Genomic DNA, 26,352 nt, shown 5'->3' with positions numbered 1-26,352 from the left:
GCACTGTTAACGCTGCGTTTAGCGTAACTCGCGAGGATGAAAGCTGTGACTAGAGTCCGAATTTACCTTTCATTCTTTGACAAATTATTGATATAAATCGTATTATGGTAAAAGTTTACATTACATACATCACAATTTATAATCTCATCTTTTTAATTTCCTTCAAGGAAACTGTGCCAAACATCCTATTTTTCTCTCACTGTTACAGTACAGTGCGGTGCGTGAAACACATGACTTTTACTGCCAGAGTGTCATGTGCTTCCATCTTGTTGCGATGCATCAGGTTGAATGCATGCTTTGTGTGATTAATTTACTCGACAAGATTGACGGATGCATGCCGATGCCGTTTACAAAAACAAAAACTAATAGGCCTACCCGGTAACTGTTGATTGCAAAATTGACTGAAATAGTTTTTAGATTAGCTAGAGTTGAGTTAATTTCAATTTTAGCGTACGAACTCATCATATCTTAATTGGACATCTAATTCAATTTCTCATAATCAAAGATATGTTAATTGGGTATATGATTGGGTGGCTATTGTTTGCAAAAGTAGCGAATAATAGCGGATTTCAAATTTCGTCAGGGATCGGTAACAGTTGCAATCAAACTCGAAAACAGTTCTCATTGTTGCAAGTTGCAACTAGTTTTTCTTATCGCATAGAAATTTTGAACATGTTCAAAATTTCTGCTGAAACCTACAATTCGCTACATTCGCAAACAATCGCCACTCGTAGTTACTGTAGATAATCCCTTACAGGGAAGGTAAACCCAAACAGCAATGTGGATTGAGTGAAAGCAGCAACATTAGTAGAACACATCAGTGAAAGTTTGAGGAAAATTGGACAATCGATGCAAAAGTTATGAATTTTTAAAGTTTTGGTGTTGAAACCGCTGGATGAGGAGACTACTAGAGGATATGACGTATGAGTGGACAACAATACAAAGAAAATATAAAGGAAATTCAACAAAAATTCACTTTTCTAGAATTATGAAAGAGCAATGGACCAACCTCTTTCAGAAAGCAGGAGGAATAATTGCTACCCCTAACATATGTCAATATCAAGTTGATGGAATTTGTAATTTTCATGAAAAATGGATTTTTGTAGAATTTTCTTTATATTTTCTTGGTATTGTTGTCCACTCATACGTCATAACCTCTAGTAGTCTCCTCGTCCAGCGGTTCCAACACCAAAACTTTAAAAATTCATAACTTTTGCATCGATTGTCCGATTTTCTTCAAACTTTCACTGATGTGTTCTACTAATGTTGCTGCTTTCACTCAATCCACATTGCTCTTGGGGTTTATCTTCCCTTTAACGTATCTTTGGAAAAGTTTAGAAACATTTCGGATACAAAATATATATTTTTCCATCATTTTTTTTTTGTTTAAGTCACTAAAGAACACTAATTCGAATTGCAGCGTTTGTGATAACATTTAGGTCTATTCTTTAGCGAATGCTATCTTCTAAATATTCCGATGCTGTTCCATCACAGCCCTCGGAAAAGGACTTTATGAACTTGCCGCGCGTGCGCCTTGATTGCGTTCTGTTTGGCACCAACAGATGTTAGTCTCTGCTTGCACGCAACGATAATTCAGACAACTGCACGGAGGATGGACCTTTTCTGGTTTTAAGATAGTGTGTGATGTTGCTCACTTTTTAGTTCGGTTTAGGAAAAAATTGTTGTTATATCCGCACAAATTCGTCTCTGTTTTTCTTTGTTTTTAGGCCCAAAAATTATCTCGCAATAACCGGAACTTCGAATCCCTATAGACTAACATACAAAGTTATTTGGAACCAGACAATTTATCTCGTTATAAGCGGATTCTCGTTGTATCCGATCTCGTTATAACAGGATTCCCCTGTAAAGAGGTATCAGAAGTAACAAACTCGATCAACTCACATTCGTCACGTCGATCTCGATCGTGTACACAATACATAAAATCAGCTTTCAGGTCTATTTTCTAACATTCTCTTGGCACATTAGTGTGCAAATCGTATCAACATAGACAGTTTGTGGGACACCGTATCCACGATAAGTAGATGGAGGCTTCGCCGGGAAGCAAAATGAAGGGAATAGTTCATAACATCTGTTGCTTACCTGCACCAGCCAGTGCTTCCCCGGAATGTATGGTAGGATCGAGAAATTTACGGGCTGATTGAGACACACATGAATTAGCGTGCTAGTTCACGAACTAGCCCAAGATTTTGGGGAAAATTTTCCCGATCAAATAGCAAGCTATTTGCGTCTTCACTACACAAATAGCACGCTATTTTGAAACTTCGAGCTGATGAAGACACGCCTATTGTGAAATTTTGAGCATATGACCTTGATCTTTGACCTTGAGCATGTGCAACAAAAAGTTGATTGGCACAACAAGTTACTGTGTCCACAAAATTGATTACAGACGGAGAGACGGGGAGACGGAAGAACGGAAGGACGGACGGACAACCCGAAAACATAGTGCCTCCAGCGACACTTCATGGCAAAGGCATAGAAACTTTAAAGGACAAGTTCACCTTTATTAACATAAGGATTGAGAGAATGCAGCAATATTAGTAGAACACATCGGTGAAAGTTTGAGGAAAATTGGACAATCGATACAAAAGTTATGAATTTTTAAAATTTTTGTGCTGGAACTGCTGGATGAGGAGACTACTAAGGCTTGTGATGTCATATGAGTACAACAGTATAAAGAAAATATAAAGAAAATTCAACATATTTTCACTTTTTTCGCATAATAAAAGAGCACTTGACTTGTCTCTTTCTACAGGCAATGGGAATTATATTACCCATAACGTATGTCAGTAACGAGTCAAGGGAATGTGCACTTTTTTCAAAAGATTAAATTTTGTGAAATTCTTTTTATATTTTCCTTATATTGTTGTACGCATGTGACATTATACACTGCAGTAGTCTTCTCATCCAGCAGTGACTGCACAAAAACTTCAAAAATTCATAACTTTTGAACGGATTGTCCGATTTTCCTCAAACTTTCAATGATGTGTTCTGTTACGACCAAAATCACTCTGAGAATGATCGCACAAAAGAAACAATCAACTAATGTTCAGGCGGTTTATTAACAGTGATATTGTGGGTACAGACTCGTAATCGGTTTTCACATCAGTACAATAATGATCAATAAAACAATTATAAATCAGTAGTGGAATCACTTACACGTATCTGATATCAGGTAATCCCTTAATTGAAAAGGTCCAAATGCGATGTTCGGTGCACAAATGAATAATCCTTGACGTGCCGATGAATGATTCCTCCGACGTAACTCCAGAGGCACAGGTTGCGTTAATCCATTGTATTAATCCGGGGTAAAAATCCAGGATATACGTCCACAGCGAAACGTGCAGAATCCACAGGAAACGGGCAGAATCCAAATGTTATGACGACCACGTCCAGTTGATGCGTTGAATGATGATTCACTTTATAATGTCCAGCAAGGAATCCAGCCCGTCACAGCTTTGCCGTAATAATGTCCGTTGACACTAAAATATGGAGTCTATCTCCAATGTAGGCAAATTAATTCTCTGCAGGCAAAATGTCTCCCAGGCCTTATCTCCACAAACACAGTTTGTATAGCAGGTCAGCAGGTAACACAGGACTGACTATAACAAGTCGCTTCAGAGCCAGAAGTGACGTAACTCTCAGAGCAGAGGTGTTGGGTACTCTGCCTACTGCAGAATTTCTCCAGCTTATATACTATCCATTCACCCCTTTCTAGTACATTCTGTAATTTTCTCCAACCTGGGGCCACATACCTGAACATACTAGCAAGTCCAAATTCCAGGAATCCTGGATGACTCACTGCCTAACTATGTGCATAACATCATTGCCAAAATTAACTACCAATCACATTGGGCTACAGGGATAGTGCCTCACTCAGCCAAGTATGTTAGCACTTCCTAGAATTTTCTGGAATGGGTTAACTCATTCTAGATTGAGTGAGCTATAATGTATTTCCTGTCACATGCATGTACTGTAGTTACATTGTATACCACCTAGAAAATTCTCTACTGATCTGGTCAGCCTGTATGTACTATATCTATATCATATAGAATGTTCTCCATTAATCTGGTCCACCTGTGTACATACACATTAAAACAACCATGCATACAGCCTTGATACATGTACATAACTACTTGTGTGTACATTTGTGACAGTTCTACTAATATTGCTACATTCTCTCAATCCTTATGTTAATGAAGGTGAACTTGTCCGTTAAAGAACTACTGACTGAAACTGAAAGCAAGAACTTTAGCAGCTTTCAGAGCTTCCATGCGGGCATGGTGCCCATTCACAATATTCCATCACACTGGTAAAAATACCTACCAAGTACACTGTATTTAGAAAATTTGACTTTGCAGCTAAAAAAAGGACATAATTGTAATGTTTGTTTGTTGTTTTTTTTTTGTTTTGTTTTTTTCCTAATGGGGGTTCTGGGGTCCTTGTATTAAGTATATAAATTGTCACCCTTGTGATAAACCACTGGATTTGGTGACAAATTTGACTATGTGTTTTCATGAAGAAGCAAATGTGGTGGTTTCCCCGATCTGCCACAAATTTGAAACTACAGTCACTAATCTAAATTACACATACTGTAGCACTACCATAGCTTAAACATTTGAGAGAAGATTTGTAAAGACTCAGGACTTAATTTGGGGGTTTGGCAGTCTCCCCCCACCTTGGGCATTGTGCTCAAGGGCCCCCTCCCCCAAAGTATGGAATGGTGCCCACTTGTACAAATATATGCTCTATCACCCAAGCGATAATACTACCCAAGTTTGGTGAAAATTCGACCATGCATTGTCAAGAAGAAGATGAAAATGTACAATTTATACCCCAATTTGGACCACGCCAACACTCTCCTCGGGCACCCCTGGATCCACTATGAACAAACTTGTACTTACTCATAGTATTTAAACTAATAGCTCTATCACTTCTGGTTCTAAAGAAGATTTTTAAAGATTCATTAAAGGACAAGTTCACCTTCATAGACATGTGGGTTTTGTGAATGCAGCAATATTAGTAGAACACATCAGTGAGAGTTTGAGGAAAATCGGACAATCAGTTCAAAAATTATGAATTTTTGAAGTTTCTGCTCAGTCACGACTGGATGAGAAGACTACTATAGCTTGTGATGTCACATGTGTACAACAACATAAAGAAAGTATAAAGAAAATTCAACATATTTTTACTTTTCTCATGTAACAAAACAACACTCGACTTCTCTCTTTCAGAAGGCAAGGGGAATAATATATTACCCTTAACATACGTCAGTAACAAGTCAAAGAAATGTGCACTTTATCCGTAAAGTGAAGTTTTGTGAAATTCTCTTTTTTTTTCCCTTATATCGTTGTACGCATGTGACATCATACACTGTGGTAGTCGTCTCATCCAGCAGTGACTGCGCAGATACTTCAAAAATTCATAACTTTTGAAAGGATTGTCCGATTTTCCCCAAACTTTCACTGATGTGTTCTACTAATATTGCTGCCTGCACCCAATCCACATGTCTATGAATGTAGACTTGTTCTTTAATGGGGGGGGGGGGGGCAGGGTAAGTGGTGCTCATTCAAACAAATGGCAATTTTATCCCACTAGGGATGCTGCCAGCCAAGTTTGGTGAAAATCCATCTTGTTATTTTAAAGAAGATGAAAATGTAACTAGACTCGGAATTTGTCAAGACTGACAAATTAGGTGATCCGATTTTTTTTGTTAATCAATGATTCAAGTCCTGATTGCAATAGGCATGACCATATAGGTTTCATCTGTGTTTAGAGACATTGGCCGTGTGATATTTGGATTCTCATTTAGAAAAGAGAGTCAGGTCTGCCATCTTTGGTACCAAATTCGGTATACACTATAACGAAGATACAGAATGAAGTATATTTGACCATTGACCCAACTTTGCACAGCCAAGATGGCATCTGAGCAAAAAGTGGTTATGTTGCGAAATGATTCTTGCAACATGGTCTTTGCGTGTGCAAAATATGGGAAAGATAGGACATGTATTCACCAAGATACAGGTTGAAACATTTATGACCTTTGACCTTAATTTACATACCCAAGATGGTGTCTGATCAAGTAGTTGCTATTTATGAAATAATGTACGTGACATGAACTAAACACGTGCAAAATATGGGGATGATAGGGGCTGTTTTTCTTGAGTTATTGCAAAGAAAGTTGCAGAGAGAAAGAAATATCTCAATACATCGAAGATAAGTTTGAAATCAACCAAGTTTTTTAGCATGATCCAGACATCGTATGAAAAACAAAAGGCACATTCCTGATAGCGCAAAGTCTCAGCTACAACATATTAAAATCTGGGAGAAATTCACCGAAGGGTAAGTGAGCTAGTGCTCGATAAAGACAATCATGTCAACTTTCACATCTAGAAAAATTCCCTCCCATAGAGATAACACGTCATAACGAAGATATAGAAAAAAGTACATATGACCTTTGACCCCACTTTGCACAGACAAGATGGCATCAGAGCAAAAAGTGGTTATTTTGTGAAATGATCCTTGTAACACGGTCTTTACGTGTGCAAAATTTGGGGAAGATAGGACATGTATTCACCAAGATACAGGATGAAACATTTATGACCTTTGACCCTAATTTACATACCCAAGATGGCGTCTGATGAAGTAGTTGTTATTTTATGAAATCATGTACATAACATGAACTAAACATGTGCAAAATATTGGGGTGATGGGGGCTGTTTTTCTTGAGTTATTGCAAAGAAAGTTGCAGAGAGAAAGAAATATCTCAATACATCGAAGATAAGTTTGAAATCAACCAAGTTTTTTAGCATGATCCAGACATCGTATGAAAAACAAAAGGCACATTCCTGATAGCGCAAAGTCTCAGCTACAACATATTAAAATCTGGGAGAAATTCACCGAAGGGTAAGTGAGCTAGTGCTCGATAAAGACAATCATGTCAACTTTCACATCTAGAAAAATTCCCTCCCATAGAGATAACACGTCATAACGAAGATATAGAAAAAAGTACATATGACCTTTGACCCCACTTTGCACAGACAAGATGGCATCAGAGCAAAAAGTGGTTATTTTGTGAAATGATCCTTGTAACACGGTCTTTACGTGTGCAAAATATGGGGAAGATAGGACATGTATTCACCAAGATACAGGATGAAACATTTATGACCTTTGACCCTAATTTACATACCCAAGATGGCGTCTGATGAAGTAGTTGTTATTTTATGAAATCATGTACATAACATGAACTAAACATGTGCAAAATATTGGGGTGATGGGGGCTGTGTTTCTTGAGTTATTGCAAAGAAAGTTGCAGAAAGGAAGAAATATCTCAATACATCGAAGATAAGCTTTAATTTCAACCAAATTTTTTGACGTGATGCCGACGTCGTATGAAGAAATGGAGGAGACAATCACGATAGCCCAAAGTCTCAGCTACAACATATTAAAATTTGGGAGAAATTCACCGAAGCATAAGTGAGCTAGTGCTCGAGAAAGATAGTCATGTCAATTTTCATTTCCAGAAAAACTGCACTCCCATAGAGATAACACGTAAACTGGTCAAATTTGACAAGATTACTTTCAATCCATTTTTACGAGGTGATGCCGTCATCCAATCAAAATGCTGTTATTATATTAATGAAAAAGCATTTAATAAGCTACGACATACTGAAATTTGTGTGAAAATTGGCAAAGGATAAGTGAGATACGCTCGAGTGAACTTGAAATTTGATGACGTCATTTTGAAAATTTACTTTTGGTAATTTATTAAGAAATTTGATATCTTTTAATCCTTTTTGCAGCATCGCTGACCCATGAAATGACATGTACAACTCATCAGCTTTCAGAATATGTAAAGAAAATGAGGAGTCACCGTCCATCCTGACGAGTAAAATCGGATTTAAAATTGGCGGTTTTTTGGCATTGTTGCACTGTATATCGCCATTGACGCGCGCGCGGAATTTCAACTTTGACGGGCCCGTGTGACGTCATATTGAGTCGGATTGACTTGAAACTTGGTAGAAATATTCCTTGACATTTCAGGCATCTGATAAGTGTGAAAAAACGGGAAATTTCTATTGCGTATGAGCTGTGCGTGCGTATATGTGCGCGCGCGTACGCGCCCGTCCAATTTTTTCAATTTTTCAAAAAATGCTCCAATTGGTCTGAAACGTGTGCAAAAAAAATTTGAGTTCGATTTGAGCATACAAATATTTCAACGCGCGCGTACGCGCACGTTTGAAGAGAAAATATGAATTTTGATTATATGAGTAGAATGCGCTTGACTTGAAATATATGTGACGTAAATTTCATTGAAAATTTGCATTCCATTAAAGAGATATGATTGAGAATGTGTTTTCATATAATGACGTCATAGTGACGTCACGGTCGACTAATCACTATGATTTTATTAGGAGGATCGTCTTTGGGACATGATACATGTATGGTATAATTTTGACATTGATAGGAAGAGGACTTTCCGAGATTAGCGATACACAATTTTTGCGGAGAAAGAAGAAGAAAAAGAAGAAGAAGAACAAAGAATCAGTACAGATACAGAAGGTGATCCGAGAGGATACTCGGATCACCTAATAAGTTTGCACACAACATATGCTGGACACTGGATGAAGAGTGATCGCAATAGCTCACTTGAGCCTTCGGCCCTATGTAGAATAAGTTGTTGACTTTCCAACACAAATTAATGTAGAAATTGCAATGACATATGAAGCATTTCCCCAGTCTTACATCTGTGACAGCTGTATCAGGGCTTGACACTAACTTTTTTTTTTCTCTCTGGTGGCTAACATCTTTTAATTTGACATTTTTGTTGTCCCAAAAGAAGTATAGTGGCCCAAAAGAAAGGGAAACATAACAATATATTTTGAATCTTATTTACCTGATTGGGCTATCAAAAGATGAAGCTTTTGGAACTTTAGTGACCTGGCATCAATTCTTAGTGGTCCCACACCATTGCTAATGTCACGCCTTGGTTATATATGTATGGACAAAGTTAGATGACTACAGACTTACTTGTTTTCAAAGGCAATACTGACTTCCTCTTCAAAGATGTTCTTCAGTACAGCCTGTAAATTGAAGAGAAAGTTTATGTTGAAAAACAAGAACTGTGTAATAAAAACCATTCAGTTTCATAGCCAAGCTTATTCAAAATTTGTAATATACACATGAGTGCTTCCAAGGTAAAAGGATACATTCCAGGGATGTCGGGTTATTTTTTGTTTCCAGTGTGCATTACCCCATACAATACAATCTTTTAGAACGCTTTAAAGAGAGATAACTTTGCCCTAAAATTGCTTCAAAATAGCAATCTATCAGAATTTGTGCCAAATGGAAACTTTTGGGGTGATGTACTTAGCATTGGACAGACAACTATAAGTGAACTAACATATGAAGGTCAAATAATGAATGTTAACTGAAAATTTGTTTTTCAGCTGAATGGCCTAATATTGATTAGAAACAATAATAACAGCACTAAAATTCTATTGAGCACGGTGTATACCGTTTCTAGACTGAAGTGGGGAACATATGTAACATAGACAGACAAAACTGTCACATTTTTGTCTCTCATGTTACATATTATAATGCAAGTTCCCCACTTAGTCTTGATAGGGCTGTTCATATCTTTTCTCATCAATATTAGGCCATCCAGTTGAAGAACAACAAATTTTCAATGAACATTAATTATTTGACCTTCATATGTGCGTACATCCAGATGTCAGCCCAGCATTTATGTATGTTACCCCCAAATTTTTATTTCAGCAAAAATTCGGACAAATTGCTTCTCTGAAGCAATTTAAAGGCAACGTTATCTCTCAGTAAAGTGTTCTAAAAAAGATCATATTTTATTGGGGGGGGGGGGGGTAATGCACATTGGAAAAAGAAAATAACCCGACATCCCTAAGGGGTACCTTTTTACCTTGGAAATGTCCATATGCATAGTCATTTTTTTAAAGAAAATCATACAAAACAATATATTAAATGTGCAAAGGAGAGAAGGCTTGAAAACACTTCGATCAGAGAACATTAATAGGTGCAACATGCAAATATGTACCAGTTTTGGTTTTTACAAAATGTAAGAGCAACTTTGTTAGGCACTAAAATACCATAGAGTAAATTCTGAAGTTGGAGAAGAACCTGTCTGTCTATAGATCACACATACCAAGTATGTGTATATGATGTATACAAACCTATTGGACATTATTCAAGTTTGGATATCATTCCGCCTTTATCATCTAGTAAGTTGAACACAGTTCATACAATTCATTTACAGTTTTCATTTATACTGGCACACTGCCCTTAATTTTTATTTTTTCTTTTACATGTTTGCGAGGTGAGTCACACATTTTCATAAGAGGAAGCACAGTGGATGTACAATATTGTAGAAGTCTTTTGAAAGTATGTAACCCGTTGAGGACGGACTGATTTTGCTACAACACGCATTTCCCATAGACACCTGCCCGAGTATACTCGGGACTCGTCCTCAATGGGTTAACAACTACCAGTTCAATATTAACATAATACCAATTATCATCAAACAATATCTAGCAACTTCAAATTTGTGAAATTCTTCCATTGAGATGTTTTTATATACACTCGGTGTTTTATAGACACTAATCAAGTCAGTACTTCTTTATGTCGATGTAGGGCAATTTTTCAATCAGTTGCAATATCTAGCAATTTGTAATGGAAATTACGCATTTAATAAGTCATAATAAAATAGGGTTCTCTGATTTGCTTTCTAGCCGGTTAGTCAAGACAGCATAATTTGTGTCTGCGACCTCTAAGCCTCATATGAATGCAAATACATGTAGTGCGTTACTGCTAGAAAGGGTGTTGAGTTTGAGCCATAAATTGTCCCCAGAATTAAGCACAAACACCTTGTAGGTATGGACTATGCCTTATATATGGCTTCACAGCTAATAAGTGTGTGACAACTAGTCTGAAAGCAAAGTTACTTTGTTAACTGTATACAATGGCATGAAATTCTGATATCCCTACCAAAGGTGCTTTACCTGTACATGGGTATGCTGTGTTATTCTATATGTGCATAATGTAAAGTACCAGGGTCGGAAAGTATGTAGTGGCATGAAGCTTTGAACACTAGATTCATATTCATTCTTGTAAATGACACCTTTTACTTACACAATGTCACAAAGGTAATACCGAATGTGTGTTTAGTATCGATGTTCTTGATTTTATCAGCTTTTAGATTATCAGATTTATCTTACCTGATAAAGAACATACCAGAATGAAATTCATGTAATGAATTAATCACAGCGTTGAGAAAATACAGCACATTCAGATGCTGCTTTTCCACCTTTTCCCTTCGAAGTTCCATTGAAAAGAAGAAAAAAAGATAATGAATACAGTATTCTTGAGACACGTGAAGGGAGAATTCACAGAGAGAAAAAATGGCCACAAAATTAATACAAAGAAGAAAAAGAAAAGAAATCATGAGATAAAGCTCGTGAGAAAAAAACTAAAGGAGAAAAGGGAAGAGAGAAATCACCTAGTGAGATATTGTGACCCCTCCCTATCTATGACCGTTTACGCATAATGGATCCCCCCCCCCCCCATGCTCGATGGATCCAGAACATTTGAAGCATGTGAAAATTGATTGAATGCTTACGACCAATGTCAATCATTCAAAATATTGGTCAGCAAGGGAGAAGTGGGGCATTAGCTGTGCACATTGGTTTGTTATTCTTCCTGCTAAATAGGGCAGGGCATTGTCAAGTACCTAGGCCCCCTTGACCTCGTATCCTATCCTCAACACCATTGCCGGAAAAAAAAAATAATCCGCGAAACATGTCATAATATCACACTGAATATATATCTCTGGTATGTGAAATTTTGGTTTTAAAAGGTACTACATCCAGTTTCAGTTTCAAATGGTACTACATCCAGTTTCAGTTTCAAAAGGTACTACATCCACAAAAATATAAAAATCATTAATTCATTAAAAATAAATGCATGGACCTGGATTTTCTCAGAGAGTGGTTTTAGTGTTGTATCATTTAGCAGTATAACAGGGGGACATATCATTCCATTCTGAGCTTGCTAAATATGATAATAAAAAAATCACGTTTTTCTCAGAACTTGAAATTATGGATGTAGTACCTTTTGAAACCGAACTCTTCATATGTGGTCCAAAATTGCCATTCTTCAGGGACAAATTTTGCAAGGTTTTGGGGTAATCAATATTATGTAATGAAGCTTTCCAAAATTAAAATCTTATTACTGCTGTTGCAGAAGAAGAGGAGTCATACTAAATACCTATCACCATTGGAACTCTACAACATCTCATTAGTACTCATACAGTCTTATATTGTGACACTAACTCCAAATTGGCGTTTCGGACGTGACATTTTCCGCTGGAATAAATTCACATAGAGAGCATAAATCATTGTTTAATACATGGTCAATGATGTCTAGATTTACATGAAGCAGTATGAAGGTATCACCCATGCTTGAAAAGAAAACATGCGAAAATACGTTTTTGTTAACAATTTTCTGTTAACTTTTTGTCACGTCCGAAACAAATTTCAAATTGAGATAATCTAACAAAAAGTATATAGTAACTGAACAGTTTTCACCCTTTCTAAATCACCGTTTTTACTCTCATATGAGTCTATGAAAATTAGGAGAGTATTCATTTTCTAATAAACATTTTCTGTGAATTTCATATTTTCCGTTAACACATGTCACATCCGAAACGGTATGTCACATCTGAAACATACACATGATAACTTTCAAGTCAGGTTCTCCACTAACAGACCTATCAGGCAAGTAGGTATTTGTCTGACTTTCATTATGTGACACACTGGTTAAATGTATGCATAAATTATGTCAGCTCAGGTTCATTTGTACATTTTACAGCGATAAATGTAAACAAACTGTGTTTCGGACGTGACATGTTAACAACCTATTTAGGCAAATGGACCAGATGCAGCAATACACATTTCCTCACTCATTCTTTTTGTACCATTATTATTTACAGGGTACAAGATGTAGAATGAACCATACCAAACATTATTGTATGGCACCTACTTGCCCAGAGACACAAGTATGCCTAAAATTAAGCTAGGATTGCGATAACTGAGTGTTGTTCATTAACTCATCCATGGAGGGAAAATAGGGAGTGGAGTTTTAAAATAAGTGTATTATCTTCAGTGTGTGACTTATATTTGATATCTTTTTACATCTTCTCTCTGCAGTTATACAAAGTCTTGCTAATTTGGAAAGCAACAGATGTTTGCATTATAGTAAAATACTGTTTCGGACGTGACACATCAGTGTTAACATTGCTTTTTACTTGGATTCAGTACAATTTTTAAACATTCAATTGTGTTTTGAGTCAATTTCATCGAAATATATGTACCAATGCAAAGCAAACTATTTGGAAAAAAAAAATTACCTTTACCATTACTCATTTTTCTTTCTTCTTTCACCTTTATTTGTCAAGATTATCCAACACATGTATGGACATGTATACTGTATAATGTTCTCATTGGACATTCACATATTCTACAATACATTGCACAGCAACTCTCTAGTGTGCTGCAGCCGTACAATGTATGTTTTAAGTCACTGTCATGCTGATGTGATGTGAATAGTGAATCAGTTTCATTAATATTTCATTGATATTTTGTTACATCAACTTCTGTAAATACACAGACTGTAGTACACAGAATACTGTGAAAATCAAGATGTCAGATTTCTTTGCCTCCTTGTACAATATAATGAGTAGGGTCAATCCTGGTTTCACTGCAGCCCCATCAATAAACATTTTTGTGAGGAATAACCATATCTGGAAAAGTAACTATCCCGACAAGTTACCCTCAGTAAACTACCCCCCCCCCCCACCCCCACCAAGCTCCACCTTTGTGCACTGCGCAGTTGAACTATGAAACTAAGTGGATTTTGTCAATCCACTTAAGTTGTACAGCCGCTTGTATGTTAACTAATGTGTCACCTCCGAAACAATGACCTTTTAACAGTCACGTCCGAAACACAGAGTCAGAAAAATATTACAAGTTAAAATGACTAAAATCTGGTGATACCTATATCATTGAGTACCGTATACTTCCTATACACTGTCACTGATTCATATTCTCTCATTTTTTAGGGAAGAGTTTAAAAAAGTCATTTTGTAAAAAATGACATATTTTCAGTTTTCCTCCCCAAATATGCAAAATGACATCTCCTTATTAAAGAATGCTGACTACAATTTTGAGTCCATATTGCAAGCATCAAATATTGACAAGGATGGAAAGAGAAGCTAAATATTTTTATGCTTCTATGTCAAGAAATGGAAAAATGAATTTTCCATAAAATTAGCTCCATGCTTCATTTTGCCTCTCTGCAATTTCCTTTTCACTGAAATGGGAGCTCTGAAACTTTTTTCCCATTAAATACCAACCCTAAGTGAAATGTCAAACAACATTTTGAAGCATGAAAAACAATTCTAAATATTAGCCATTTTGTCCCTCAGTTACACCATTGATCTGAAACAAGACCATATTATGATAATTTATTTCGCATTACCTTCTTGGTGTGCTGCACTAGCACCTGGAAACCTAGATTTCCTACAACCTTCCAACATTCAGTATCAGATTAGTCACAATCCAGACAATACATGAGGATAAGCACCGTGATCACACTAGTCCCAGCATTGGGGGGGAAAGTCCTGCGTTGCACGACTTTCTCCTCCCAAACCATAGTGTGGACGCTGGCTGGGACTTACGTGTACATATGTATTAAATGGCGACTTACAGCTAGCGAACGGCGATGTTGCAATATCACCAATATGGCTATAAATTTCTGCGATCTAACCTAGTTACTGTGATTTTTACGATTGCACAATGTGGGAAAGTTACCCCAAATACTGGCACTGCATAATGTGTCATGTCATGTCAAACTTGTTTGAATGTAAAAATGCTGTATGAAATCGAGGTTAAAGGAATGTTTGTTCTGTGAGGGACAGCGGGCAGAGCAGCCCCATAGGAGCAAGGAGGAGAGCCTTTGGTCTGTATAGGAAGGGATTCCGTGAAGCCAAATGAGTCTCTGCGGAACATATCCCAGATGACAAGATACACGGTACAGACCAATTTTATGGTTAGAGATTCTGCATAAAAAAAGTGTTCTTTTAAAAATCTACACACTCTTCCTACATTTCTTCCTCTCTCCTGTATCCAATCTTGCTCTTCAACATCTTTTCAGACTATTCCACCATCATCTCTTGGTGCAGAGACTGTAGTTTTTTTTACCAGTTTGTTTCCTAGTTCGCTTTCCTTTTTACTATCTTCTTGATATCCAGTTTCTTCTTTGTATGTTGACCATTTACATTTATTCCCTGATCATTTAATCAGGGAACTTTTCCTTAAAGGAAACCCAAACCCAAAGAGAAATGTGGATTGAGAGAAAACATTTAAGTAGAACACATCAGTGAAAGTTTGAGGAAGGTTATGGTGTCATGTCTGAACAACAATATAAAGAAAACTAGCAGCACCCGTGGAAATCCACGGGTGTGAGGGCCCCATATTTTTAGATTGATATATATTTCTTTCGCCCCGTTTTATTAGTTGAAGCGAAAGAACTTCGTGTTTGTTTATGTTTTTTTTTGTTTTTTTTTTATACATGAGTCCTCTCTGGCCCCCACAGACACACATCTTTTCTCTTCATTTGTAAGCTTAAAAGAAGCTTACATTGTATGTCATGATTCATACTTCTTTTACCACATTTTCATTATAAAAATTATTTTCCCTCCCAACGCAATCCCATCTAATAAGTTGTCGTCCGTTCCTAATGTTGATACACCTGTTTGATCGATCATTAAACACACATAACACAAACACACACACACACCTTTTCGGTTCAATAAAAAGATGCAAATGGGTTATATCATCATTTATATCCCTTTTCCGATGTTTTTATTTGAAAAACCCGTCTGTGCTCCTTCAACCCGATGACAATCTCATCTGAGGGTTATGACTTGTTCCTGAAATGCACTTGATGGATCGTTCATTGTTCCCCCCGCCCTTCTCTCTCTCTCTCTCTCTCATTCTGATGTTCTTTAATTTCCTCTCGAGAACATGTGTCTATAATAGACAAAGTCAGACTTTTCATTAAACCACCCATTCATGTGACTCAGACTTTTGTGGTATTTTCTTACTTCATGTTTTATATATTTCATGTTTGTTTGTTTTCATCGAAAAATTGTGGTGTTTTGTGTTTATAGAATTGTCACTGGAAGTAAGCTAAGTATTCCACTGCTCAGTTGTACAGGATATAAATAAGAGTGTGAGAGAGGGTGAGAGAGGGAGAGGAAGAGAGAGCTCGATAAATCTCGATGTTTTTTCTCCCCCTTTCGAGAACACGTGTCTGCATCAACGAAATAAGGCCTTTCAGAAAATGACTTGACAATCTGACTCGGATTTTTGCTGTTTTTTGTTTTTGACTTCAAATATTTTTTTTCTATTTCCTTATTTTACTAATTTTCGTGTTTTGTTTGTATTGTCGTTTTGTTTTTTTCTGTTTTACCCCCTTTATGTGGAGGAATAGGATCGAGAGGGTCTGGATGTGCATAAAAATCAACAACACACACAAAAAAAAAAGAGAACAAAAGTATACTAAGGGACGAATGATTATTCTAGGGAAGGGAAGGAAAAAAAGTTCATTCGTCCATGACACATGTCCGAAGTCATTATGTTAATAAGTAGGCACCTGTTGGAATCCATGGGTCTCAGGGCCTCATATTTTTCTTTAATATTTCTTTTCCCACGTTATGGGGGGAAAGAAAAATATTTTTGTCTTCATCTGCTCCCTGTGTTTTATTTTCATCACCAAAACCAGGCTTGATGGACCATAAAGAACCACCCATTTTATTTCCACTTGTACGGTAATTTCAAAAATAGGCAGTCGGCAAAGCGAGGTTTTCCTCTACGTCCGCATATGTCGTATGAATATTCATGTTTACAGCAGCTATGACGTATGGACAGCGGCGTGTGTAATCTGAAATGGAAGGGCACGATCGGCAAGGATAAAAATTGAAGTGGATATTTAGCCGTCCTAAACAGTCTGACAATGATACCCGACGTGAGAGCAAACTAAATGACGTACCTGAGCTGCATAGTATCCTGTAGTTGTGCAAAATACAATAAAATAGCAGCATTCGCCGTTTTCACTTGGGCATGCCAATGGCGAACTATACGTAAATGCCCTTGTATGACCGAGCTGTGTATTACCATAATTATGAGAGCCCATATCACGTACGTGCACGCAGATAGTGTGTTTCGTGTAACCATTGTCAATACATACACAGGCGCAGGCCTGTAATCTGATATGGAAAGGCACGATCGGCAAGGACAAAATTTAAGTGGATATTTAGCCGTCCTAAACAGTCTGACAATGATACCCGACTTGAGAGTAAACTGAATGACGTAGCTGAGCTGCAGAGGATCCTGCAGTTTTGGAAATAAAATACGGCATTCGTAGCTTCCCGTGTACCGAGAACGCATCATGATATGCAATGCAACACAGCGACAGGCTCAATGCATACACATTTCTCTCGATCTCTGCGATATATTGCCGGTACCCGGTACCCATAGTGTGTGTGTCATGTCTCCGCGAACGATCAGCTGGGCGAGCGAGAATGCTCACTGTGCTACCACAGATTGTATAGAGTTCTGTGTGTGCGACCTGAGCCTGCGAGCTGGTGCGAGCTGTATATAACCCGTATACATCGTGTGCGTGTGTGTGTGTCTGCAAGAGCGTTGATAGAGCTTTCGCCACTGAAGCGTGATTCCAGCGCGCAAACGCTGCATGTTCTTGTTTGTCTTTTGTTTTTCTTTGTTTTTTGTACCGCTCTCGACGCCGACACGGAGGAGGAGCGCGGACGAAACCCGAACGGGAAATAGAAGAGACACTCCCGCTGCCGACGGCACCGGTCTCGGGAAGGCATGGGGGCGATCCTTACGCGATTATAATAATATAAAAGGAATTCCACAAAAATTAATTTTTCATGAAAATTACACATTTCATCAACTTGATACTTGATCAACTTCAACTTGATATGTTAAAGGTAGGCAATCCCATTTGCATGCCTTGAATGAAGAGTTGTATAAATACAGTGGTATGTTGAAGAGAGTATCATTTTAGAAACTCCCATAAAGTATTGAAAGTGGAAGATAACATTTAGTACATTTTTATTGACCGTTAGATTTTGAATTGAATTTTTTTCGGGGCTCACCGTAAATTCCAGTACATTACTAGGCTACCTTTGCAGACCCATGCACTGCATGTGTGTCCATCATGTATATTTTGTGAAGAAAGTTCATCAAAACTTACAAATATTTCTTAATACATTCTTACCACACACTCTATATGTTATTACATCAGCTCTTATACTTTTAGATTTGTGTTTATAGATAAAAGATACAGAGGACTGCAACAAAAAGGCTTAAGTGTGGCTGACACACAGAGCTACTGAGTAGTTGAGTGTTGTGCATTATTCAAATTGTAGATACCTGTTGACTTCCAAATTTCTCAGCAGTGGCCTAAACAAGTCCCCTGAGGTTCATATTTAATGTTCTGCTGCATTTTGGGAGGTCTGTAAAAGGTAACCCCTACCTTTAAGGGTAGCAATTATTCCCCCTGCTTTCTGAAAGTGGTTAGTGATAGTCAAGTGCTCTTTCATCATGCTAGGAAAAGTGAATTTTTGTTGTAATTTTCTTTATATTTTCTTTATATTGTTGTCCACAAATACTGTATACGCCATATATTTAGCGAGTCTAAATTTTCGCGAACCGAGACTTCCCGACGATTTCGCGGATGGTTAAATTCGCGATCATGTATTCCTGTACTGAACGGAGAAATGTATATTTCATATAAGGATCAGAGTCAATATTTTCGCGTGTCTTTAATTTCACGAATAGCAGCTGACTCACAAAATTCACAAAAATAAAAACCGCTAAATATTCAGTGTATACAGTACATCATAACCTCTTGTAGTCTCCTCATCCAGTGGTTCTAACACCAAAACTTTAAAAATTCATAACTTTCGCATCGATTGTCCTATTTTCCTCAAACTTTCACTGATGTGTTCTACTAATGTTGCTGCTTTTACTCAATCCACATTGCTCTTTGGGTTTGGGCTCCCTTTAAGCTCCTAAGCTCCATTGTAGCTTCTGTCAACCTTACCATTATGTACTACTGTAAAAGTGGATATTTTCGCACGACTCATTTTTCGCGCTTGACCAGGTAAGAACAGTTTCACGTGTTTTTAATTCCGCGGAATCTAGACATCACGCACAGGAACATATGGCAAGCAAAAATATTCCTGTGCTTTTATTTTCGCACTAGTTTCTGGTTGCGCGAAATGCGTGAAAATTTCAACACCGCGAAAATTTCCACTTTTACAGTATGCATCACTACAGCTACATTGTATATTTGCCTTGTATGATACCGGTACTACAGAATTAGAAGATGGAGAAAATCTGTGCCTGGATACAACTGCCAGGCTCTCTTTCAGGCCATCATATGACTGCTAACTTCCACACAAAAATAAAGCTGCCCCATTAATATTAGAGAGACACACATTGGTATTTTGATGTCTACATAGCTTGGGTCTGCTCGAACACAGTACAATTGTATACACAGTTCAGTCCACACTTACATACTTAAATGAACTTACACCAGACAGAATGCATGGCTAGCACACATAGAGCTGTATGCCACTGGACCTGTGACTGACTGTGACCTATGCATGATATATGGAGTGAGTAAGGTAACATGAAGCCAAGCTATGAAGGCATGCCAGGCCAGAGTCAGGCCTGACATCTCTGTTGACACAGGGTCAGATGGGCACCAAGCCATACTGCAGCTCACCAGTTCTACAGCTTTGTATTAAAGGACAAGTTCATCTTCATTAACATAAGGATTGAGAGAATGTAGCAATATTGGTAGAACACATCATTGAAAGTTTGAGGAAAATCGGACAATCCGTTCAAAAGTTATGAATTTTTGAAGTTTTTGTGCAGTCACGGCTGGATGAGAAGACTACTGCAGTGTATGATGTCACATGCGTACAACAATATAAGGAAAATATAAAGAGAATTTCACAAAATTTCATCTTTTGAAAAAAGTACACATTCCCTTGACTCGTTACTGACATATGTTATGGGTAATATTATTCCCATTGCCTTTAGAAAGAGGTAAGTCAAGTGCTCTTTTATTATGCGAAAAAAGTGAAAATATGATGAATTTTCTTGCATTTTCTTTATACTGTTGTACTCATATGACATCACGACCCTTAGTAGTCTCCTCATCCAGCAGTTCCAACACAAAAGTTTTAAAAATTCATAACTTTTGCATCGATTGTCCAATTTTCTTCAACCTTTCACTAATGTGTTCTACTAATATTGCTGCATTCTCTCAATCCTTACGTTAATGAAGGTGAACTTGTCCTTTAATATCCAACTGATGTGTCAGGCAAAGAACAAATAGCATGGTCATAAGGGGCATGAAGGCTATGAACTGCAGTAATTTCTTATAGTGTTTTATCTAGTTACAAACTACTCAGAGTGCTTGCTGCTCTCTCCAGAATAATACCTGGTACTAAATAAAAAATAGAAAATAGAAAAGGTGCAATAACAAAACAATCCAATACAATGCAATACATACGATAACAAAACTATGAAGAAACAATATTAGATCATTAAAAAAAAAACTAATAACATGAGTGAGCAATGGCTGTGCATGTTGCGAACATTATCTGAGAGTAACTTTATTCCAAAGTGATAGAGCCATATAATGGAAGGCACGATCCCCATATATAGTCCAAATTTTAGGAACATGTACATGTGGTACCATCAAACAGTCAGACCACAGCACGTATGCTAATGAACAAATCCGGCAAGATTTATTCAGAATCTCTTGACGATCTCTGCGTTCCAAAGGTGCCTCATAGCGTGCGAGATTTTGCGAGAGTTTGACAGGGCTATGGTTTTCACAGTGCAGAGCGACTTGTGCATACTGTATAACTATGTTCATCATGGCTGCAAGTCACGGTAAGTTGTTCCCCTGACTTTGATCTTTATTTTGATACCAAATTTACATATATTGGATCTTATCATAATGTTATGATCAGTTGAATTTACGTAAATTTCACCTGCTTTTCAGGGAAGATTTTGTCATCTAAAATTTGTTTTTTGGTTCCTGACCCATCTAAGAAACTGTTGTTGTCTGATTTTGGCTTTTTTGTAGAGAAGAAACCTAGATGCTCATCGTATGTCGGAGTCAAGGAGATGCAAGCATGATTTATACTAATTTTTCCGTTATGAAATGTCTGTAGAATTCACTCCTAAACCGGAAGTATGCTCCCCACAAAGTGTACAGTGGCGCAGAAGAGTGTAATTTCATCGACTGGCGCGCGCTGTACTGAGCTTCCAGTCTGTCGTACACGCATACCACGTATAGAAAATCGTGTATTGTTACAGCTGTTCAGTCTGTGAACTGTCTGTGCTATGGAGAGTATTGTACTCGTCAGCGTACATGCATACGTTGCCGTACAGTATATACCAAAAGAAACTTTGCGTTAATTTACATTAACGTTTCATTAACGCAAGCGGTTTCACCTGAATCGTTAGTAACGCAAACTAACGATCGGGAAAATCAACGTTTGTAGTAACGATGAGTAACGATGAGTAACGATGAGTTACGATCCCTAGCGCAAATTAACGATGTTTCGTTAACATTAACGATAGGTAATGCAAGAACTCACGCGAGATTTTGGTTTTGTAACGAGACCTGGTGAAAGGACGACGTAGCCCCTGCCGAGTGTAGCGATTTAGCGGAGTCTTTTCGCGAATTGAATAACGATTTCGCGAATGGTTAATTTGCGACCGGCGTCACCAAAAACGCACGCCAGGCCACCAAAAAAGCCGGATGTTTGCCTTTAGTTTTGAAAATGAACAGCAGTAACAATCGGCTCCATAAGCTGCTAGAATAAATGTCAGATGTTTGCTCTTAATTTTGGAAATGAATAACGGTAATATTCGACTCCGTATAATACAAAAATGAATGTCGGATGTTTGCTTATACTTTTGGAAATGAATAATGGTAAAATTCAGCTCCGTACGGCGCTGAAATTAATGTTAGATATTTGATTTTGCGTTCGGAAATGAATAAGGATAAAATACTGCTCCGGAAGATGCTGAAATAAATGTTGAATGTTTGCTTTGACGTTCGGATATGAATAATAATGATATTCAACTCCGTACGATGATAAAATAAATGCCGAAAGTTTACTTTTACGTTAGAAAGTAAATAATAATAATATTCAGCTCCGGAAGATGCTAAGGTAAATGTCGAATTCTCGCTTTGACGTTCGGAAATGAATAACAATAATAATCAACTTCGTACAATGATGAGATAAATGTCGGATGTTTGCTTTTACTTTCGAAAGTAAATAGCAATAACATTCGGCTCCAGAAGATGCTAAAATAAATGTCAGATTATTGTTTTTACGTTCGGATGTGAATAACAGTAATATTCTGCTCCATACGATGCTAAATAACTGTCGGATGTTTGCTTTTAAATTTCGAAATGAATAACAGTAACATTTAACTGCGTTTGATGGTAAAGTTAATGTTTGCTTTGACGCTGGAAATGAATAACAATAGTATTCAATAAATGTCTTATGTTTGCTTTTATGTTCGAAAGTAAATAGCAATAACATTCAGCTCCGGAAGATGCTAAAATAAATGTTGAATGTTTGCTTTAGCGTTCGGAAATGAATTATAACAACAGTATTCAACTCAGTACGATGATGAAATAATTGCCGGATGTTTGCTTTTACGTTCGAAAGTAAATGGCAATAACATTCAGCTCCGGAAGATGCTCAAATATATGTCGAATGATCCCTTTGACGTTCGGAAATGAATAACAATGATATTCAACTCCATACGATGATGAAATAAATGCCGAATGTTCGCTTTTACGTTCGAAAGGAAATAGTGCTCAATAACATTCAGCTTCGGAAGATGCCAAAATAAATGTCAGATGATTGCTTGAACGTTCGGAAGTGAATAGCAGTAACATTCTGCTCCATAATTAAGATGCTAAAATAATTAGAAATATCACTGAAGGTGATTAATACCCCCGCCCCGTGACGACAGTCTTACCCAAGGAATGATCTTTACTTGATCTTCTGCCATTTAAATGCCGTTACCATGGCGACGCAGCTTCCCACACGTCCGAAAAATATGTCTTGCACATCTTCCCACCAAGACTATTGTGTGTGCCACATTTCATAAGCTTTTGTCAAAAACTGAGGAAGTAGTTCAATCCACAAAATCTTTCCTTGATCTTCCGCCATTAATATGCCGTTACCATGGTAACGCAGCTTCCGACACGTCCAAAAAATATGTCTTGCACATCTTCCCACCAAGACCAATGTGTGTGCCACATTTCATGAGCTTCAGTCGAATACAGAGGAAATAGTTCAATCCGCAAGATCTTTCCTTGATCTTCTGCCATTTATATGCCGTTACCATGGCAACGCAGCTTCCGACACGTCCGAAAAATATGTCTTCTACATCTTCCCACCAAGATCAAGGTGTGTGCCACATTTCATAAGCTTTGGTCAAAAAACTGAGAAAGTAGTTAAATCCGCAAGATCTTTCCTTGATCTTCTGCCATTAATATGCCGTTACCATGGCAACGTACTTTCAGGTACGGTCAAAAAATGCGTCTTGCACATCTACAACCAAAGGCACACATCTGTACCAAGTTTCATGGAAATTGGGCAAAAACTGAGGAAGTAGTTTGCAACACAAAATTTTCCATCATTTTGGCTCATAATATGTGAGCTGTTACCATGGCAACATACTTTTTGTCACTGTCAAGAAATGAGTCATGCTGACCTATATCCTAAGACAAACATTCAATATGAATTCCATGAGAATTGGAAGAACACTGATGAAGCAGTTTTGCAATGAAGCATTCTGCCCTATATTTTACCAATAACATGCCGTTACCATGGCAACGCACTTTTTGCCACTGCGGAAATATGTGTGTTGCACATTAACATATTCAGATGAACATCTGTACCTAATTTCATAAAAATTGATCAAAAACTGTGGGAGGAGTTCGCGACGCAAAATTTGTACCCATTTTTGCCCATAATATACCGTTACCATGGCAACGTACTTTTGGGTACTGTCAAAAAATATGTCTTGCACATCTTCAACCCAAGGCACGCATCTGTGCCAAGTTTTATGGGAATCGGCTGAAAACTGAGGAAGTAGTTCGCGACGCAAGATTTGCAACGGACCGACCGCCCGACCGACCGCCCGACCGACCGCCCGACCGCCCGACCGTCCGCTGATTCCTGTATAAATATCAGACATTTGCTATTTAACATTTCGAAATGCATAACAATAACATTCAGTTGCGTTTGATGGTAAAGTAAATGTCGGATGTCTGCCTTGACGTTTGAATGTGAAAAACAGTATAACATTCGGCTCCGTATACGATGCTGAAATATGTCAGATGATTCATTTCACTTTCGGAAGTGGACAGCAGTAACATTCGGCTCCTTACAATCATAAAATAAATGTCAGGTGTTTGCTTTTGAAATTGGAGATGCATAACGGTAATATTCTGCTCCGTACGATGCTAAAATAAGTAACAGATTGTTGCTTTAACATTTGGAAATGATTAATGGTATCAATCGGCTCAGTTAGATGATAAAATAAAGAGCAAATGTTTGCTTCCACGTTCGGAAATGAATAAGGATGATATTCAGGTCCGTAAGATGCTAGAATGAATGTCGGTTGCTTGGTTATACATTTGAAAATGATTAACGGTAACATTCGGCTCCGGAAGGTGTCAAAATACTTGTAAATGTTGGATGATTGCTTAAATTTCAATCAGAAATAAATAACGGTAATTTTTGGCTCTTTACGATGCTAAAACAAATGTCGGATGTTTACAATGTCTGCAAATGCTCCTACTTTCTCATTTCGAACGTAAATTTTGACCACTTTAATAGGCATCAACTTTTATAATAATCTATAAGCCTATTTACGAAATCTTAGAACTCAGAATAACGGTAAGATGATTAAATTTTCTATTCATCTATTTCAGACGTGGGCACCTGTATCACTTCAGTAATAATTGATATTTATTTTTCTATGTTTAGTAGGACCGATAGTTTTGCTTGTTTTTTTTTTCGGGCCACCAAAAAATAAAAATCAATCATTTTGGTGGCCCGATCGGGCCACCAAAATAAAAGTTACTGGTGTGGAGCCCTGGCCTTTTGTGGATAAAGTGTCTTGCTGAAGGGCAAATATCGGGCTTCGAGGGGATTGAAACCGCGAACCCGTACCACGGCTAATTGATTCAGATTTTACTTGTATTTGAAGGTCAACTTTAGATAGACTTTTTTTTTTTTTTTTCCTCGATACAGCTGGGGCTCCATGCGCATTTATTTACAACAACAGTATAATCGGAAGACGAGCAGAAAGAATGTCAGCACGAGGAGTAATCGCACCGGGCCGAAAGGGGAAAAGGAAAAGTATATCCTGAATCTACCCCCCACATCGACGAGAAGACAAATGAAAACAAGAGACCCGCGGGTCTAGCGCTCACATGAGTATCGCAAGTTCACCTTTCACGCAGTCACTAATCTAAATTAGTCACAGCTCTACTAAAATTTGACCAGGCATTCTCAAGTAGAAGATGAAAATGTACATTAAGGGCCCAAATTTTTGAAGATTCCTTAATTTGGGGGGATGGGGCCCCCTGGGGCCCTCTGGGTGGGGCATGGTGCCCATTTTGATAAATTGAGATCCTGACCCCCTAGGGATGCTACCTGCCAAGTTTGATGAAAATCCATCATGACGTTTTCAGGAAGAAGATGAAAATGTATAATTCAGGCCCCCATTTGGACCTTCCCAAACCCCCCCCCCCCCCCCCCAAGAGGGGCACCCCTGGATCTGCTATGAACAAACTTGAAACTACAGTCATTAATGTACTCACTCATAGTATTATCTTAGCTCTATAACTTCTGATTCTAGAGAAGATTTTTAAAGATTCCTTCATTTTGGGGGGTTTGGGCCCCCCCCCCAGGGGCCCCCTGGGTGGGGCATGGTGCCCATTTTAACAAATTGAGATCCTAACCCCCTAGGGATGCTACCTGCCAAGTTTGGTGAAAATGGGTCATGGGGTTCTCAAGAAAAAGATGAAAATTTACAATTTAAGCCCCATTAGGACCCCTCCCCACCCCCCTCCCCTGGGTCCCAAGGGGGGCAC

The 26,352-nt window shown here is 37.9% G+C and overlaps 1 protein-coding gene across 1 annotated transcript in view; it reads right to left on the bottom strand.

The window, feature by feature from the left end:
• Positions 1 to 26,352, bottom strand: part of LOC140244947 (RNA-binding protein FXR1-like) — a 93,450-nt gene that overhangs the window by 41,714 nt on the left and 25,384 nt on the right. Inside the window, exon 3 of the mRNA XM_072324555.1 lies at positions 9,049 to 9,101. Within this exon, the coding sequence (XP_072180656.1) occupies positions 9,049 to 9,101 (53 nt within the window). The remainder of the gene's footprint in view (positions 1 to 9,048; positions 9,102 to 26,352) is intronic.

The sequence above is a fragment of the Diadema setosum genome, chromosome 21 (assembly GCF_964275005.1).
Source record: "Diadema setosum chromosome 21, eeDiaSeto1, whole genome shotgun sequence".
In the NCBI taxonomy this organism is placed as follows: Eukaryota; Metazoa; Echinodermata; class Echinoidea; order Diadematoida; family Diadematidae; genus Diadema; species Diadema setosum.
This window is presented reverse-complemented; position numbering and strand designations above follow the sequence as displayed.